Raw genomic sequence first — 14712 nt, forward strand, 5'->3', positions numbered from 1 at the left:
CCCCCCATATCCTCTGCTTCGTTTCACATAGCAGGAGCATTACCTAAAACAAAATAATTGTTCTTTTGATCAGTGCCGTGGAACAAATACTGGGGATTGCTGCGAGCGTGCAACGCTGCTCCGAGTCAACAGCCTTGTATCCTGCTGCTGCTGAACCAAGAAAGTGGGAGCACTCGCATCTTCTCTAGCCCTGTCTGTGTTTGGCGTCACCATTGGGCCCCCGTAGAATATCGATGACCCGCTGTACAAGAGCTTGTCGGATGCAGGCCTGAGGGTGTCGGCTACTCCTCTTACCGCGCCCGTTGCAGCAATGCTGGGAATCGTCGCGTTGTGACTCGTCCGATCCACGCTCTCGCCACCCGATGCTTCATACCCGTCGCTTGTAAGCCACTGCCTCTCTCTGCTGCTGCACTTCTTCTCGTTAACGAGCGGGCTCAGCCGCCCCGAGCCACTCATTGAACAGCTCGGGCTGCTATAACCGCTCCCTATGCCTTTAGCCAGCTTCAACTTGGAGGAAGGAAGCCCCGGGGCATACCTCCTCCCATACATCTCAATGTTGCTCAGGCTGCTTCTCGTGCTCACGTTGCTGCTGGTACCATACTCCGTCTCTGATATCTTCACGTCTTGGTGAGAACCAGCTGCCGCTACTGGGCGTAAGGTAGACGAGCTTGCTCTCGCCTTCAGCACCGCCTTGGCAGCCTCGTCCGGGTTTAGCTTGGCCAGCTTCCACGCACTGATCTTGACAGTGCGTTTTTGTGACCTCGACTCTCGCCTGCTAATGGAGCTGACGGTGTCGGGATCTTGCGTCGAGGACAACTTACCAGGCCCCAAATGTGGGACAATCTCATCCTGACAAGGTAAAGACTATCCCGTCAGTCCAAAGTGCAAACGGCAAGTCATCAAATACCTCGTCCACAAATATTCTGGGAGGTGTACACCAGGCACCCCTGTATTGCAGGCCCATATTCAACGAGCTGGATACGCTTAAGCCGGTTGCGTTTGAGCTGGTGGGAGATGAAGGAGCACTGGCACCCTCACCGTCGTTTGAAGCTCCTTGGCCCTCGCTTTGGGCCCTCATTGCTACCACATACTCGTAAGTCGAAATTCCCTGGCAAGATCCAACCACAAGTTTCAGGGAAAGCCAAACGACCGAGAGTAAACAACGGGGAGTACCTTTCGGATTAAAATAACATGGAAGAAGAAGAGCTCCCCGAGCGGTAAAGACGCTAGCAAAGAGACAAGTGTGCAACAGAGCTGCATTTGCAAAAAGAGAGTCAAAAAAGAGATGGACTCAGGTACGTGCACTACGTTACCACAACAGCTGCAAACGGGGCCCTGGTGAAGCTGTCGCCTAGCTTTCTTGCAATCTCCTCTTGAGTGGCTCTCTTGTTAACAAAGCACTGGACTAAGACGGCCGTCCCCATGCCCCACTCAAGCATAAGCTGCACAAACGATTGAGCTTGAGATGGCAGGATGCGGAGTGTAAGGATGCATGTACCAACCAGGGTGAGGCTGGTAGCCATGAGCGAAACAAAAGTCACGTAGTTCTTCTTCCCCACGCAGTTGTTAAGCCACTGAGACGAGGAAACCACCGTTTGTCTGAGTCCTTCTAAATCTCAAGCGACCCTACTTACGCGACAGTGGTGGTCGAAGCCGTCAACGCACTTGTCACAGCTCCTGCAATGCTTGCTGAACTTGCGCACCTAGGTAGAAACAATGGTAAATGCCATGCACACATTGCTCGTCCTGACGATTACCTCGGCATTGCACAGGGTGCAAAAGAGCATGTCCTCGTCGGTCACGGGGCCGGGGCTTGGGCTGCTCCTGCAGCCGTCGTCGGCAGCGAAGCATGCACACACCAGAAAGTGCGGCGCAGGCTGCTCGGGGATCCACCCTCCACCTCCTGCCTCAGCGCTCGAAAACTTGTCTCCGGGCGAGGAGAGGGGCAGCGCTGACAGGACGTGCTTCTTCTCGTATGTGCGGAAGCCCTTGTGACCAGTGAAGATCCCGGAGTCGGACGGATCGATGGCCGAGCAGCGAATGTAGAGCAGAAACACCGCCAAGGCCTAGATGCAAGAGCGTTAGCGCGCGAGCACAAGAGATGCGAGGGGGATACACATACCACGGGGGTGTAGAGCGCGATTGAAGCGTATTCCAGGCTGCTACTGCCCAGGAAAGGAGCCACAAACACATAGAATGCAATCGCGAGGAGGAAAAAGAGCGTGATGGCAACCACCTGGAATGCAAAGGATCCCATGAGCAGATCTCCAGCCGCCACGAGCCACATACCTGGAACGCATGGGCAGGGAGCTGCCAGCCATGGCGCCGCACCATTGTCAGCGCATCGAGTCAAGGAGGAGGGCCGAGGGAGGAGCGTTACGAAGCGCGAGGCGCCGCCCCTTTTTGGTGTGGGAGGGATATATAAGCAGCAGGGAAAAAGAAAAGCCCTTGGAAATATTGTGGTGAGCGGGAAGAGAGCCGTTCGTTGATCCAACCATTGATAGCTAAAATTAAAATATAACCATGTACAGTCTAGTCTCGTGTGCGTGGGGGGCGCGCTCGAGTAGTTTATCAAGTTAAATTGCCGACGACAAGCTCAAGGTCGACGGGCACATTCCAATCTTGGCGCAGATCTCGTCGTCATCGAGCACAGCTTCCAGATTTGCCAACACCTGTGGCCCATACTCCAGCACCAGCAGCTTGCACTGCACAGAAACCAACCATGTCACACTCGCCTCCTTTAAAAACCGCCATTACCTCATCCTCATGGTTGTGCAATTTCTGGCAGTTGGCCAGCAGGAATTCAATCAGCTTCTCCTGGTTGGTGATCGATCAAAGCACAAAAGCATTTAAGACGATAGCCTGGAAACGCTCGTTACTACCTGTGTCTCGGGGTCCTGCAGCTTCGTCTTCATCTCCAGAGCTAGGTAGCGACAAAGCGCACAGTTGTTGCGTCCCACACCTTTCACACCATTCGCCTTGCACACCTCTGATTCCATGCAAAAATGAGCTGGGGACCCGAGCAGCCCTGGACCGAAACGATCCAGCACAGACATGCACTGCCACAAGACATTCAGGTTATGTTGCTACAAGACGAGACGAGGAACTTTACCCTGTCTTGGATCCACTTATGGCTGGAGCATGCAGCAGTGAGCTCTTCACGGATGGCCTCTGGACTCAGCCTGTTACCTGCGGCAAGAGCCTTTGTTGCCAAGAAGTGGCATGCGGAACAACTGGTTGCAGACATTTCCAGGTGTTTGCCCCCAGCGCATATGCCCGTGTCCAGACACATCTTTTGCGGAGTCATGTAGTCTTGTAAAGTGGAGAAGAGAACCGAGACATATTCTTGAGACATCTCGTCGCACTGTCAACAGCAAATCTTTTGAGATAATTGAAAGCCAAGAGGTGAAGCACAACATTGCCTTGTCTTTGTATGCCAGGGGAACCTTTGCACAGCCATGAGCCTGGACGAAGTCGACGACAGTCTCCAAATTGTGAGGGCTCGCCAGGAAATCTTGTGCGTCGGTGGCAACGTCCAAGCACTCCTTGCAAAACAAACCTTGCCAATTGGGAAAGAACAATCGTTAACAAAAGAGGGATGGAGAGAAAATGGAGCAGAGGCCACCAGAATCGGCTTTGTCAGCTGCTGCAGCCATCACCAAGGCCATTAACACCAACGCTGCAGGCACCGCCATCGCCATCGCCATCGCCCCTCCCTAATTCCAAAAGACCTAAACTGTTGCGCGCACGAGACTAGTGGCAGCTTCACTTGGTAAGTTTACAGGAGCACGTAACAAGCTTGTCCAGTAAAGACGCCGTGTCCTTTCTGAGGAGAAGATTAGCCAGGGAATTATTGTCACCGTCAAAGTCGGAGTCAGATAGCACCCTGTGAACCTTTGAGACGGTGGCCACATTGCGACCAGCTCCGCCACCCATGGCGGTGGCGCCACCCACGGCATTTGCAAGCGTCAGGGTGGTGGTGGCAGGCAAGCCGCAATTGTAGCCCAACACCGCCGCCGCCGCAAAGCTATCACCACAGCCCACTGTGTCGATCACGTCAACCTGTGCATGCAAAACCAGCATGTCAAAGGTGCGCGCAAGGATACAGAGCAGCTACCTTGAATCCTGGGACGTGGTGGCAGCCTTGACGATCCGCCATGAGCGACCCTTGAGCTCCCATTTTCACAATCACCCATTTGGTGTGCATTCCATTGTCCAGGAGAGCTGTGGCAGCAGCGTAGGGGTCGTCTATTCCGGTCAGCGTCGCAGCCTGAAACCATCAAGAGGACGGGTTGCGTCACCTCCAACATGATACAAATATCACGTTACCACCTCGTCGGCTGTCAGAAGCAGCACATCGCTGAGGGTAAGAATTCGTTCCAGCGTGCTCCGATCCTGTCTAAACAGCGACTCGCCTCTCGGGCCCGGATCGAAAAAGACAGCGTTGCCCGCCGCGTGAGCGCAGTCCACCGCCGAGAGGATAGCGGAAGGCAGCAGCTCGTCGAAGGCGAAGCCATTGAAATGGAGCGCTTTCGAGTTTTGTATGACGGACTCCGCTTTGGGGGGCAGCTTGTGCATCTTGTCCAGCACTGGAGCCTTGTTGAAGTCGAACCGGCTGGCGATTGCAGTTTAGCGAGTGACAACAAAGAGCAACTAGAATAGAGGCTCACCTACAAAACGCGTGCTGGTGCTCGGGGTCCACGAGCACCCAACAGACTAGCGTGCTGCCATCAAAGTCGGAGGTCACGTCTGCGCTGATCCTGGCCACGTCCACGCCCTCCTTGTCCAGGATCCTGCTCAAAAACTTGCCAAAGGGCTCGCTTCCAATGTGGCCGATGGTCACGCACTCGAGGCCCAACCTGGCTGCCGCAATGGTGAAGTTGCAAATGCCACCGGCCTCCCACGCACTCTGCTCGCTATGTCACGCATGCTGTGATGTGATCAGAGCCAATACAAGCACAAACCTCGTCGGGCGGGCAGGACTCGAGGTGACGCAGGAATTTGAGCTTGGCAGCTGGGTTGGATGGCGGAAGGCAGGGCACATCGAGGACGATGTCCACACACAGGTTGCCCAGAGTGGCTACATCGGCCTTGCTCCCACACCCACACACCACCGCCGCTTGCCTCCTCCATGGCTTGTCGACGGCGGCGGCCGCCAGGCTCGCGGCGCCAGCAGCGGTAGACGACATTGGCGCTCAAAAGCCCTAGCGCCCAAGGGGGTTTAGCTTTGACTGGGCATATTCCTCTCTCTTTTTCACCTCTCTGGTAGTCACTTGTTGCTGTTGGGCTGGTGTGCTGTCTCTCACGCCTTTTGTTGGGAAAGAGCAACAGTGAGAGGTGGTGACAAAAGCGAGAGCGCGCTTGGCACCGCACAAAGGGTCTTCAGGAAGGGCAAGCTTGTCCACCAGATCCAGAGCTCGCGTGCCCAATTCCCAGGTACGCTGGGGCTTAGGTCATCCGGATCAGGAGAGCAGCATGCGTTGCCGAGGCCACATTGCATGCACTGTCGCAACCAAATACGAATCTGGTGGCTCAACAAGACAAAGGGGCAGCCAAATGCAGGTAGCAGCAGCACTAGAGCATAGATAGAGAGCTGGGGTTTGTAGCGCTTCTCGATTCCCATCCCCGAATTCCATCTTGTCCCAGTGTTTTCATGGCCAACATACCAGTAACCAACTTCCCCTCTCATCAGCTCAGCAATGGCCTCTACGTCTCAGGTCGTCCCGACCAGCACAAGGAGAAGGCCCCAACCATGACGTCCTCCGCAATGCCGTACACTGGAGGCGATGTCAAAAAATCTGGCGAGCTCGGCAAAATGTTTGACATTGCCGTCGAGGCCTCCAAATCCAAAAAATCTGGCCCGATAGCCTCCGGTGGATCGTTCCGGGGGAGCAGCACCGCTACTGGGGGCACCCCTACAGGGCCTCCCAGATCTGCATTCTCCACCTCCGGCCCGCTCAATTCCGCTGGCATGCCCAGGCAAAACTCTCAACAGTCCAACTCGGGTCCTCTCACCGGCGGCACCGGCTCCAGATCCGGCAACCTGTCGTCCACGCCTAACCTCAAGACCTCGGGTCCCATCCCCAACCCTCTGAAAACATCCGGCCCGATCAATCTTCCCGCCACAGGCCTCATCACGTCCACTGGCGCTCCCCGAAAGGTGTCGGGGCCCCTTGGAGGAGACGCTGGTGCATCCTTCAAGTTGGCAGCAAATACCGGCAGCCAGGCCGTCAACAACCTCAGCCACGACAAGCACTACTCATACAGCAAGAACATCCCCAGGGCCATCCTGTGGACCGTCATTCCACTCTTTGTCATGGGATTCATCGCCGGAGCTTTCATCCTCGCGGCTGTCAAGAACCCGGTCCTGCTTATTATCATAACCTGCCTCTTCGTGGCAGTGCTGCTCCTGCTGCTGTGGAACACCCTGTGGGGTAAAAAGGCCGTTCTTTCCTTTGCAGACAAGCATCCAGACGCGCAGCTCGCAACCGCAAAAGACGGCCAGTACGTCAAAGTCACAGGAGTAAGCTCTCATCTCATCCGAACATCCTCGCTGGCTGCATGAATTGAGACTTGTTGTTGCATTGCAGGTGGTCACCTGTGGAAGTGTTCACCTCGAGTCTCCATTTCAGAAGGTCAACCGTTGCATCTACACGTCTGCGAGCCTTCACGAGTACAGGGCGTGGCACTCCAAGCCTGCCAACGACAAGCACCAGCGTTTCACCTGGGGACTGCGCCACCTCGAGGTAAGGCTTTTAGCTTACCAGGCATCGCATTCTCTCAGCCGGCCTTCCCAAACAGAGACACATTGTCGACTTCTACATCTCCGACTTCAACTCCGGGTTTAGAGCCTTGGTGAAAGCCGGCTACAGTGCGCGCGTGTCGCCATACGTGGAGGAGAGCAAGATTGTCGAGGTACCAGCGGGGAACCACAGCGTGCCGTCCGACTTCACACAATGGCTGACGGAGCGCAACTTGTCGAGGGACGACCGGAGGATGCGATTGACCGAGGGGTGAGTGACTTGGCCAGCCCCGACTCTGATTGGCTCATCCATTTCTCTCTTGCGCGGACAGATATATCAAGGAGGGTAGCAGTGTGACGGTGATGGGGGTGGTACAGCGGAACGACAACGTTGTCATGATAATCCCACCCCCGGATGCGGTGTCCACGGGGTGCCAATGGCCTCGTCTTCTACTCCCCGTAACCCTCGAAGGCATTGTCGTGACAAGCCAAGAGACGAGTTTCAAAGTGGATGTTGCCTAGTGTTGGACTGCCTTGTCTCGTCTCATCTCGTCTCCTACACACGAAAGAACATGTTTGGTGTATATAGACAAAACCATAGCTTGAAGATAACCATACGTTTTCTTTTTCTCTTCTCCTCGGGCTGCTAGGCTATCTTATGGGGCGTTCACCGTGAGCAACGATGCGTCCGGTGGGAAGGATGCTTTCAACTCTACCAAATCTCTCTAGCGGCCACACGACACGAGTCACCCTCGCTTTGAGCAGTGCCATTGGGATCTGCAAACGAGTGTGATCAAGGAAGGTGATCTGCCGTGGATGATGCAAAACTTACGTACCGGCCCCATGTTTCTCGAGTCCAAGCTCACATTGGCATTGTCCCCTTCCACCCAGCAGCGCCCCTTGGGCACTTGAACTAGCTCGCGCTTGCCTGGAACCCTGAGCATGTCGCCTTCCACGGCAATCAGCCTCTTCACCATCCAGTACTGCGGCTCGTGGGGAGACCTTACCAAGAGCGTGTTATACTTGATTTGCCTCTCCGTTTTTTGTTACCTGAGAACCACAACATCCCCTCGAGAGAATCCAAAATCATGGCCCGGGAACTTGTCGAGGAGCAACACATCGCCCTCCATGAGAGACTTGCCGGCTACCAGCGTTGGCTCCATGGAGCTCCCCTGCATGCGCGCCAAACTCACTAGCTCATCCGACACTGCAATGCCGATCATGGCTCCAATGGCGGCCCTCTTGGCCAGGAGCAGCGCCCAGCCCATGTAGGGCTTGATTGCCTGCTTGCTTTTAGGGCACACGCGAGCTCCATGGGTTTCATCGCCCTGCAGCGGTTGCCAGTAGCATTAGGTGTTGCGCATTGTTGTCGGAAAGGCCTCCGCCTCTCGGCCACCACATCCACAGCAAGGATGGCGCTGGGTGACAATGGCGGCTCGGCGGCCCCTCCGGCTCCCTCGTCTGTGATTCACTTCCTTACGCTCTGCCAGCGCCTCAAGGTAAGCGCTTGTTTTCTTGCGTACTCCACCAGCTTGGCGAATCCATCGCCCGGACAGCACAGACGACCAAGAGGGCGGGATGGCTCAATCGCGACGTGAAGAACGCCGAGTCCATTGCGGATCATATGCATCGTATGGCGATCATGGCTCTTATAGCCGCTGATATTCCAGGCATTGACAAGGATAGGTGCGTCTTTCTCTGTGCGCCAGCCCAGTGCCTCCACTAAAACCCCACACGCAGGTGCGTCAAGATGGCGGTGGTGCATGACATTGCTGAAGGCAAGTACTTCGTTTGCTTCCGGTGCTCACGACGCTTACAATGTCTCTTGTTCCAGCTATTGTGGGTGATATCACCCCAGCTGATGGCATTCCCAAGGACGAGAAAAGCAGGCGAGAGAGAGCAGCCATAGATGAAATGTGTGACATTCTCGAGAATGGCCGTGCTGGTACGTTCGTGCTCACGCTAGCCATGGCTAACTAACCCCCGGCTCATTGTTTATGGCAGCCAGTGAGATCAGAGAGCTCTGGAACGAATACGAATCTAACCTGTCGCCTGAGGCGAAGCTTGTCAAGGATCTAGACAAGGTGAGTTTATCTCGTCTCACGTGATCCACTACTATTACCTTCCTGGGTTATAACACGAAGCAGGTCGAGATGATTCTCCAAGCTTTGGAATACGAGAGCGGTACGTAAGCGTTAGGAATCAGTCGTAAGTGATGATTCAATTGCCTTCCCTGTCACTCGCAGCTCAAGACAAGGAGTTGGATGACTTTTTTATGTCAACTGCTGGTGAGTGTGCTATAGCGTCCGAGATCATTGTCGACAAGTTCTTCTAAAACCTTGTGGGGCGCAGGCAAGTTTCAGACCGATATTGGCAAAGCGTGGGCAGCGGAGATAGTCTCTCGTAGGGAAAAGAGGAAGGAGAAGCTGCATGCTGCCTCAACTTGAGTTTGAAGGTGGAATTTGTACATAACGCTCACGACTCCGTTCAGTGATTCATTACACCCTTAGCTTTGACTGGGCCATCCAAGCTACTGTTCCTCGCCGTGGACTTTGGACCTCTTGATATCATTTTGTTGTGAGCGTGGGGTTGACTTTTGGAAATCTCCACGTTCGTAACATTACATCGATGGAGACTCGGGCACAACGCGCTACACGACGAGGAATTTCGGCGGAAAATAGTTTACTTTCGAAGATTAATGGCAGTGACGGGGGAGCACACAAAGTATTCACAGAGCTCTTCTCCCCGTTTTACAAGTAGCAAGCAAGCGAAAACAATTATATACTCCAAATCATCTCCAGCTCCAAGCAAAATTCTCCATGTTCCTGGCAGGGCCACGATCACTGCGCTTCGATTTGCAACGTATGGACGTCGAGGAATTGCTTGACGTAATTCTTGCGGGCAATGCTGTCCTCGGCTCGTTGGTGCTGAGTTCTCTCTGGCACCTCAGTGTAGAGGAGCAGGGCCTGGCTCATTGAAAAGAACATTCGTTGTGAAGTGTTAGTGAAGCAAAACCCCAACGTACGAACCTCAATGTAATCGCCTGTGTCGAGCGTGAAGCGGTGATACATGCCTGGCGGTAGCACTACCAGATCTCCTTTCTGGACACGGAAACGCACCCATTTGTCATCATAGTCCCGAATGTCCCAGTAGCCTGAGGCAGCGGCATTTAAGCAATTCAAAACTTCAAAAAATGTTTAAATCGGGCATGTACCACTTCCGTCAAGGATGAGCCGTATCTCCTCTTGAGAATGCATGTGTTCTTGAAAGAATCCCCCGACTCGAGCATCAAAGTCAGCCATAGCTTCCCGAGATACAGTGATCTTTTCCTGTCCCAGGACGGCAAGAAATTATGAGAAACGATTTCATCCTTCCACTTGAGCGTCTGTCATCTCACCCAGTAGTTATATCCTCGCTCGACTTTAATCTCTTCTAGTTTGGGGTCGCTCTCCCAGTTGTCGGCGTCTAGCTTCCATGTTAAAACGCCAAGACCTGTGTGTGTATGACAAGTTTAAAGCTAAGAACAAAAGAAGGATTTGTCTACTGACTGTGAACGTGAGAAAGCGGCACTGGACGATTGGGCGAGAACTTGTGAGGAAGCTTGGAGTTCTCTTCGTCCCCGGGATTATACTCCCAGGCTTCAATTGATGACTGATACAAATAGACGAATCGAATCTCGTTAGGAGGAGGGAAGACAAAGATATGGATGTTGTAAGTACCTTGTTGCAGTCGGCCATTGCAACTGGCACAAGTGGGAATAGATAGATGTAATATGCTGAAAGAAAGAGCAGAATTGAAATGCCAAGGTGTTGCAAAATTGCGTATAAGGTCTCTGTGTGATTTCGTACAGCTCGAATCGATCTTATTTATAACGTACAAGAGAATGTATTTTGACTTTATTTCGTTCTCAACGGCCACGATGCACAACGGAGACGCGTGGCGCAGCTTCGCTACCTAGCTTGACGCCGGAAGGGAAGGTTAGTTGTAAGCTTTAACAACAAAGTCAACTCAACAATCACAAAACCCGCGATCTAATCCACCACCTCCGTTCTATCTTGACATTCTCTTGTCTTCCTCCCCCACAAAAGATCCGTCGGCTTGATTCGTAAGGAATGGATCTGTTCCACACGTCGGTGATGGAATCTGGGCGCCGGCACCAACAGATTGCCCTCCCCCCTTGTTTTGCGCATTGTGAGCAATAGAACAAGCCATGTTCCAGGATCAAACGCAACCTCGGATTTCGAGATGGATTGACTTTTATAAACAACAACGTGCAGGAGAATTTTAGGTCTGAGATGAGGAAGTGTAGAGGAAGCCGGGCGCTGGATGTCGGGTTGGCGATCTTCTTCGCGCTCAACGTGCCCCTCGTCCTGTTTCTGGACTCCACGGCCGTACTGCCCATGTCTTGCTTCCCGGCCGCGATCCAGGCGCTCGTCCGGTGGCACATCCGTACGTCCGGTGACTACCTCATGCGCGACAAGCCCCCATTCTTCCTTGGCCTTGTGTTCTGCGAGATCTTCGTGCAGCTCCCACTCTACATTGCCAACGCCATTGCCTTCTACTACGGTAAATCGAGCATTCATCTCTCTCTCTCTCACCGTGGCCTCCAGGAAAGCCTTGGGGGAGAACCACGGGCATTATCTATGGAGTTCACACAGCCACAACAATGGTAAGTTTGGATCCACTTTGGCTATGTAATTTGGCTCCTTGGTCGACAGATACCAATCTTGTTCGATATTCTGTGCTCTCAAGCCCCAACGAAGTTCCAGCTCTTCAGCATTTACGTGCCCTACCTCATCATCCCGTTGATTGTGCTAGCGCGCCTCATGCCCTACACGTATCCCTTCGCCAAGAAGCGGATCGAGTGATTTCTTCAAAAACCATGAATACCAAAAACCCTAATTTGTTTTGGCTGCCCCAGAGCTAGCGATCGATGGGTAAGGCGATGGGAGTAGGTTGGAGCTCACCCAGCAGCTTTGATCTGTCGCAGATTACGCTCAAGAACAGGAAATGGAGGTTGAGGCGCTGCAAGCCATTCTCATGGATGATATTCAAGGTATTGTTTTCGAGGATGAGCATGTTCTTTTATGTTCACTACTTAGTACAATTGCAGTGTTAGAGACGGACGGGCTTGACACTCAAAGTCCGTCGTACCAGATCAAAATAACATCGGAGGTATGGGTGCGCTTTCCTGCTCGTTTAGGCTCTTGATTTTTAGATATATGAATCTCTGTGCAGGATGAGGGGGAGACTGGTCAGTTCTTGAATCAATAAATGAGATTTTTCCTTTTAACTTCTGTGGTGCAGCTCAGGTAAATCTAATCTTTGCACACACACCAAACTATCCTGACGAGCCACCCCTTTTGGATGTCCGTGGGTGAGCTGCATACTGAGTTCTCCAATTCCTGTGTAACGACACTTTTGTGGCAGTGGCAAGGGCGTCAGGGACAGCGAAGCTAAAGAGCTCAAACAAAAGCTCCAAGCAGAGGTTTGCATGCTGTCATCCAGAGTGTGGAATCGCTGGCTTGACAATCCGGGTTTTGCAGGCCACGGAGAACCTCGGAATGGCCATGATGTACACACTGGCTACTTCAGCAAAGGAATGGCTGTCTCTAAGGTTTGCTCAAGAAGACGAAGGGAGCGGGGAAGATGAAGAAGAGGCACCTGGAATAGACGAGGTTGAATAGATCTTATCAGCTGAATTCTAACACCAGCATGATTCTTTGAAGGTCGTGGAGCCGCATGGGGAGGTGGTAACTGTCGAAACGTTTGTGGCATGGAGAGAAAGATTTGAGGCCGAGCTAGCCCTTGAGAGAGCCAGGTATTGGTTGTCTGTGCTCGTTTCCGGTGTCTAGAATCACTTTTCATGTTCCAGGTTGATGCCCGAGTCGGCTCTCACCACCACCAAGGACAAGCGGCTGAGCGGGAGGGCCTGGTTTGAAAGTGGTCGAGCTTCAGCTGTGGTAAACGTATTCTCCTCCTTGGGCTTGGGAGGGTGGCTTAGTGACAGTGCCTTTGAGATGCAGAGAGTTGGCAAACCCGTGGCTGAATCGAGCGAAGAGGAGGCAGAAGAGGACATTGACTTCGATGCCGATTACGATGACGAAGGTACGGGGAATTCGCTCGAGATTTTCAGATTTGGTTTTTAAATGGCTGGCTGTTTTGGCTCTAGACTTGGACGAGGACGACATGCTAGAACACTACCTGTCTCAGAAAGCTACCATCTAAACAGAATGGGAGCAACATTTTATTATCATGGTTTGTATTTTTCTTCTTTGTCTTGGTGGGGGAAGGGAGCGAATTTTTAAGTACATGAGAAGTCCCGTACTTCAAAGAAGGATCTGTTCTTGACAACAATGTCGTACATGTGGATGGTCTTGAACCTGGTGAAGTCTGCGGGCAGAGAGATGAGGTCGACCGAGGAGATCTTGTGGAACTGGATAAGATCGGGCTCTTCGTAGGGGTAGCGCTCCCACCCAAGATCCAAGAGTTTGGCCTCGAGGTGCGCGTAGGAGGAGATGATCTGGTTGCTGGGGACATGCACCAGCACTTTCTTGCGAAGAATTCCGCGCTCGCCGCTGTCGATCGGCTCCATGAGCGGATTGGAGACTAATCTCGCCACTCCATTCTTGAACACCCACACGCCCGACATGATGTTATATGTTGCTCACGCCGCGCACACACGCAATCTCCAGAAATGCAAAGCCGGCAAAACTGATCGATCGATATATGTGTTTGGCCCGCAGCAAAAAAGAAAGAGAAAGCAAGTCTAAACGTTTCTTGTTTCAAGAAAGGTGAAGAGGAGCTTGAAGGGAGAGAAGGGAGAGAGCTATGTAGTCACTCCTGCTAGGGGATGCTAGGCTAGGACCAACAGCAAGACAAGACGCCCTTGCTCCACAACCAAAAAGAAGAATGGAAGGAGGAGCAGCTACTAGGAAATAGATAGTCTAAAAGAACAAGCAGCAACCCTCGTCCAGCCTCTCGCGCGCGTCTCTCAAGTCTTCTAGGCAGGTGAATTTAAACCACAGAACGTCCAGGTGAGATGGGAAGCATCAAGCGCGTGTGTGTCAAGTGTCGCTTTTGATTCGGATGCTGATTACCTACGCCTCTTTCTTCCTGGAAAGAATCTGCGGAAACACCATCAGCATCAATGAGGGCGCGGAGATTGAGAAGGGGCGGCCACGGAAACACGGAATCGCAATTGCAACCGAGAGCGACGGGATTATTCGCACAAAATGGAAAACTTCTCTTCAGCCGGGACTCGTGAGTCGTGAACGCTACCTCAATCCTTGCTACGGCGACGGCGCCACATAGCTCTCAACGCAATTGCTCTTCATTCGTGTGGTGGTGGTGGTGCTGCTGCTGCTGCGCGGAGTGCTGCTCGACTTGCAAATCCTTTAAAAAATCGAGAATTGTTCCTCTCCATCACAACGGTGGATAGAAGAAGAGGAAGCATTGCATTAAACACTTTGCACGTCCTCTACTATGACGTTGTCCACCGGTCCCCGCGCCACGTGGCATCGCTCTTTCCCGCTTCTTTGCAACAAGAATGGAAGCAAGAAAGTGGTAGCTCATCGGCTCAGCTCAGCTAGGTCGGCAGCGAAGCGAAGCAGCCATGGAGGAATGGGAGATCTTTGTTCGTTCGCTCGCAGAGAGGTATGGATTGCAACAGCAGCAGAGCCAGTCCGAGAGTCAAGAGGATCAAGAACATCGTTGGGTAACCTCCTCCGTCAAGAAGCAGCACGACGACGACGACCACTACGTTCGGGATGATGCTGGCATGGCCCCGAGCCAAGATCCTGTGCTGCCCTGCGTTCTTGAATGCAGTACCAGCAGTACGACCGAAGGATATAATGATTGCCAGGAATCGGCTGCGGCCCAAGGTATCACTGCTACCTTTGCCAGCCGTACACACAAGATTCTTTCCCCAGGCCCGGCTGCTGCTGTCTCGCGCCTCGAGCGCACCACCA

At 53.0% G+C, this 14712-nt stretch overlaps 10 protein-coding genes across 17 annotated transcripts; 4 read left to right on the top strand and 6 right to left on the bottom strand.

Annotated features, from left to right (window-relative positions):
• Positions 1-44: 44 nt before the first annotated feature.
• Positions 45-2434, bottom strand: LOC9641549 (protein S-acyltransferase 21). Its single transcript, XM_024660649.1, has 9 exons — positions 2290-2434; positions 2123-2236; positions 1758-2066; positions 1635-1703; positions 1503-1574; positions 1314-1442; positions 1174-1254; positions 908-1108; positions 45-849 (listed from the first exon to the last, which is right to left on the bottom strand). The coding sequence occupies exons 1-9, from the start codon at positions 2332-2334 to the stop codon at positions 70-72; spliced, it is 1800 nt and encodes a 599-aa protein (XP_024516417.1). The 5' UTR covers positions 2335-2434; the 3' UTR covers positions 45-69.
• A 51-nt stretch (positions 2435-2485) lies between these two features.
• LOC112341121 lies at positions 2486-3814 on the bottom strand. Its single transcript, XM_024660672.1, has 6 exons — positions 3626-3814; positions 3423-3559; positions 3113-3364; positions 2883-3059; positions 2758-2817; positions 2486-2705 (listed from the first exon to the last, which is right to left on the bottom strand). The coding sequence occupies exons 1-6, from the start codon at positions 3705-3707 to the stop codon at positions 2577-2579; spliced, it is 837 nt and encodes a 278-aa protein (XP_024516440.1). The 5' UTR covers positions 3708-3814; the 3' UTR covers positions 2486-2576.
• On the bottom strand, positions 3758-5238 carry LOC9641550 (probable fructokinase-4). Of its 2 annotated transcripts, none has more exons than XM_002986764.2 (5): positions 4965-5238; positions 4671-4909; positions 4333-4615; positions 4118-4270; positions 3758-4062 (listed from the first exon to the last, which is right to left on the bottom strand). In XM_002986764.2, the coding sequence occupies exons 1-5, from the start codon at positions 5187-5189 to the stop codon at positions 3766-3768; spliced, it is 1197 nt and encodes a 398-aa protein (XP_002986810.2). In that variant the 5' UTR covers positions 5190-5238; the 3' UTR covers positions 3758-3765. The 2 variants fall into 2 exon arrangements, with proteins under 2 accessions (XP_002986810.2, XP_024516431.1); XM_024660663.1 differs by having other exon boundaries at positions 4671-4916; positions 4965-5123.
• A 66-nt stretch (positions 5239-5304) lies between these two features.
• LOC9641551 (uncharacterized membrane protein At1g16860) lies at positions 5305-7372 on the top strand. The gene is made up of 4 exons (XM_024660657.1): positions 5305-6523; positions 6591-6746; positions 6802-7013; positions 7075-7372. The coding sequence occupies exons 1-4, from the start codon at positions 5654-5656 to the stop codon at positions 7262-7264; spliced, it is 1428 nt and encodes a 475-aa protein (XP_024516425.1). The 5' UTR covers positions 5305-5653; the 3' UTR covers positions 7265-7372.
• LOC9662604 (mitochondrial inner membrane protease subunit 2) lies at positions 7205-8045 on the bottom strand. Of its 2 annotated transcripts, XM_024660684.1 has the most exons (4): positions 7793-8045; positions 7579-7744; positions 7361-7519; positions 7205-7298 (listed from the first exon to the last, which is right to left on the bottom strand). In XM_024660684.1, the coding sequence occupies exons 1-3, from the start codon at positions 8008-8010 to the stop codon at positions 7394-7396; spliced, it is 510 nt and encodes a 169-aa protein (XP_024516452.1). In that variant the 5' UTR covers positions 8011-8045; the 3' UTR covers positions 7205-7298; positions 7361-7393. The 2 variants fall into 2 exon arrangements, with proteins under 2 accessions (XP_024516452.1, XP_002986811.1); XM_002986765.2 differs by lacking the exon at positions 7205-7298 and having other exon boundaries at positions 7345-7519.
• On the top strand, positions 7968-9271 carry LOC9641552 (HD domain-containing protein 2). Its single transcript, XM_024660688.1, has 8 exons — positions 7968-8241; positions 8304-8428; positions 8483-8520; positions 8577-8687; positions 8747-8826; positions 8890-8926; positions 8989-9030; positions 9095-9271. Exons 1-8 carry the CDS (start codon positions 8056-8058, stop codon positions 9187-9189), a joined length of 714 nt encoding a protein of 237 aa, XP_024516456.1. The 5' UTR covers positions 7968-8055; the 3' UTR covers positions 9190-9271.
• Positions 9272-9407: 136 nt separating this feature from the next.
• On the bottom strand, positions 9408-10564 carry LOC9662605 (1,2-dihydroxy-3-keto-5-methylthiopentene dioxygenase). Its single transcript, XM_002986766.2, has 6 exons — positions 10462-10564; positions 10291-10393; positions 10140-10234; positions 9957-10071; positions 9772-9896; positions 9408-9708 (listed from the first exon to the last, which is right to left on the bottom strand). Exons 1-6 carry the CDS (start codon positions 10477-10479, stop codon positions 9583-9585), a joined length of 582 nt encoding a protein of 193 aa, XP_002986812.1. The 5' UTR covers positions 10480-10564; the 3' UTR covers positions 9408-9582.
• Positions 10565-10982: 418 nt separating this feature from the next.
• Positions 10983-11650, top strand: LOC9641553 (sigma intracellular receptor 2). The gene is made up of 3 exons (XM_002986713.2): positions 10983-11308; positions 11353-11411; positions 11461-11650. Exons 1-3 carry the CDS (start codon positions 11038-11040, stop codon positions 11608-11610), a joined length of 480 nt encoding a protein of 159 aa, XP_002986759.1. The 5' UTR covers positions 10983-11037; the 3' UTR covers positions 11611-11650.
• On the top strand, positions 11610-13079 carry LOC9662606 (RWD domain-containing protein 1). Of its 6 annotated transcripts, none has more exons than XM_024660676.1 (11): positions 11610-11679; positions 11733-11798; positions 11856-11917; positions 11961-11996; positions 12055-12119; positions 12173-12230; positions 12289-12420; positions 12472-12563; positions 12618-12705; positions 12769-12850; positions 12915-13079. In XM_024660676.1, exons 1-11 carry the CDS (start codon positions 11676-11678, stop codon positions 12968-12970), a joined length of 741 nt encoding a protein of 246 aa, XP_024516444.1. In that variant the 5' UTR covers positions 11610-11675; the 3' UTR covers positions 12971-13079. The 6 variants fall into 6 exon arrangements, with proteins under 6 accessions (XP_024516444.1, XP_024516443.1, XP_024516441.1 ...); XM_024660675.1 differs by having other exon boundaries at positions 12618-12711; positions 12915-13053; XM_024660677.1 differs by having other exon boundaries at positions 11617-11679; positions 11981-11996; positions 12050-12119.
• LOC9662607 (flowering-promoting factor 1-like protein 1) lies at positions 12968-14232 on the bottom strand. Its single transcript, XM_024660687.1, has 2 exons — positions 14024-14232; positions 12968-13869 (listed from the first exon to the last, which is right to left on the bottom strand). Exon 2 carries the CDS (start codon positions 13392-13394, stop codon positions 13047-13049), a length of 348 nt encoding a protein of 115 aa, XP_024516455.1. The 5' UTR covers positions 13395-13869; positions 14024-14232; the 3' UTR covers positions 12968-13046.
• Positions 14233-14712: the final 480 nt, after the last annotated feature.

This window comes from Selaginella moellendorffii, unplaced genomic scaffold (assembly GCF_000143415.4).
Source record: "Selaginella moellendorffii unplaced genomic scaffold, v1.0 SELMOscaffold_76, whole genome shotgun sequence".
NCBI classification, from domain to species: Eukaryota; Viridiplantae; Streptophyta; class Lycopodiopsida; order Selaginellales; family Selaginellaceae; genus Selaginella; species Selaginella moellendorffii.

What these genes read in the sequence shown, in the direction of transcription:
- LOC9641549 (XM_024660649.1), bottom strand. Translation starts at nt 2,334, where the DNA reads ATGGTGCGGCGCCATGGCTGGCAGCTCCCTGCCCATGCGTTCCAG. An exon ending in TGGCTACCAGCCTCACCCTG is followed by an intron (nt 1,443 to 1,502) that starts GTTGGTACATGC and finishes TCGTTTGTGCAG; the next exon opens with CTTATGCTTGAGTGGGGCAT. An exon ending in ATGTTATTTTAATCCGAAAG is followed by an intron (nt 1,109 to 1,173) that starts GTACTCCCCGTT and finishes GGATCTTGCCAG; the next exon opens with GGAATTTCGACTTACGAGTA.
- LOC112341121 (XM_024660672.1), bottom strand. Translation starts at nt 3,707, where the DNA reads ATGGCGATGGCGATGGCGGTGCCTGCAGCGTTGGTGTTAATGGCCTTG. An exon ending in AGCTGACAAAGCCGATTCTG is followed by an intron (nt 3,560 to 3,625) that starts GTGGCCTCTGCT and finishes CCAATTGGCAAG; the next exon opens with GTTTGTTTTGCAAGGAGTGC. An exon ending in TGCAGGACCCCGAGACACAG is followed by an intron (nt 2,818 to 2,882) that starts GTAGTAACGAGC and finishes ATCACCAACCAG; the next exon opens with GAGAAGCTGATTGAATTCCT.
- LOC9641550 (XM_002986764.2), bottom strand. Translation starts at nt 5,189, where the DNA reads ATGTCGTCTACCGCTGCTGGCGCCGCGAGCCTGGCGGCCGCCGCCGTC. An exon ending in CACCAGCACGCGTTTTGTAG is followed by an intron (nt 4,616 to 4,670) that starts GTGAGCCTCTAT and finishes TGCAATCGCCAG; the next exon opens with CCGGTTCGACTTCAACAAGG. An exon ending in TGCTTCTGACAGCCGACGAG is followed by an intron (nt 4,271 to 4,332) that starts GTGGTAACGTGA and finishes TGATGGTTTCAG; the next exon opens with GCTGCGACGCTGACCGGAAT.
- LOC9641551 (XM_024660657.1), top strand. Translation starts at nt 5,654, where the DNA reads ATGGCCAACATACCAGTAACCAACTTCCCCTCTCATCAGCTCAGCAAT. An exon ending in AGTACGTCAAAGTCACAGGA is followed by an intron (nt 6,524 to 6,590) that starts GTAAGCTCTCAT and finishes GTTGCATTGCAG; the next exon opens with GTGGTCACCTGTGGAAGTGT. An exon ending in GGGGACTGCGCCACCTCGAG is followed by an intron (nt 6,747 to 6,801) that starts GTAAGGCTTTTA and finishes CTTCCCAAACAG; the next exon opens with AGACACATTGTCGACTTCTA.
- LOC9662604 (XM_024660684.1), bottom strand. Translation starts at nt 8,010, where the DNA reads ATGGGCTGGGCGCTGCTCCTGGCCAAGAGGGCCGCCATTGGAGCCATG. An exon ending in GGGGATGTTGTGGTTCTCAG is followed by an intron (nt 7,745 to 7,792) that starts GTAACAAAAAAC and finishes GCTCTTGGTAAG; the next exon opens with GTCTCCCCACGAGCCGCAGT. An exon ending in ACTCGAGAAACATGGGGCCG is followed by an intron (nt 7,520 to 7,578) that starts GTACGTAAGTTT and finishes ACTCGTTTGCAG; the next exon opens with ATCCCAATGGCACTGCTCAA.
- LOC9641552 (XM_024660688.1), top strand. Translation starts at nt 8,056, where the DNA reads ATGGGTTTCATCGCCCTGCAGCGGTTGCCAGTAGCATTAGGTGTTGCG. An exon ending in TTGTCAAGGATCTAGACAAG is followed by an intron (nt 8,827 to 8,889) that starts GTGAGTTTATCT and finishes AACACGAAGCAG; the next exon opens with GTCGAGATGATTCTCCAAGC. An exon ending in AGCTTTGGAATACGAGAGCG is followed by an intron (nt 8,927 to 8,988) that starts GTACGTAAGCGT and finishes TGTCACTCGCAG; the next exon opens with CTCAAGACAAGGAGTTGGAT.
- LOC9662605 (XM_002986766.2), bottom strand. An exon ending in GCTCATCCTTGACGGAAGTG is followed by an intron (nt 9,897 to 9,956) that starts GTACATGCCCGA and finishes CCGCTGCCTCAG; the next exon opens with GCTACTGGGACATTCGGGAC. An exon ending in ACACAGGCGATTACATTGAG is followed by an intron (nt 9,709 to 9,771) that starts GTTCGTACGTTG and finishes TCAATGAGCCAG; the next exon opens with GCCCTGCTCCTCTACACTGA.
- LOC9641553 (XM_002986713.2), top strand. Translation starts at nt 11,038, where the DNA reads ATGAGGAAGTGTAGAGGAAGCCGGGCGCTGGATGTCGGGTTGGCGATC. An exon ending in CGCCATTGCCTTCTACTACG is followed by an intron (nt 11,309 to 11,352) that starts GTAAATCGAGCA and finishes CGTGGCCTCCAG; the next exon opens with GAAAGCCTTGGGGGAGAACC. An exon ending in TTCACACAGCCACAACAATG is followed by an intron (nt 11,412 to 11,460) that starts GTAAGTTTGGAT and finishes CTTGGTCGACAG; the next exon opens with ATACCAATCTTGTTCGATAT.
- LOC9662606 (XM_024660673.1), top strand. An exon ending in TCTCATGGATGATATTCAAG is followed by an intron (nt 11,799 to 11,855) that starts GTATTGTTTTCG and finishes GTACAATTGCAG; the next exon opens with TGTTAGAGACGGACGGGCTT. An exon ending in AGATCAAAATAACATCGGAG is followed by an intron (nt 11,918 to 11,960) that starts GTATGGGTGCGC and finishes CTTGATTTTTAG; the next exon opens with ATATATGAATCTCTGTGCAG.
- LOC9662607 (XM_024660687.1), bottom strand. Translation starts at nt 13,394, where the DNA reads ATGTCGGGCGTGTGGGTGTTCAAGAATGGAGTGGCGAGATTAGTCTCC.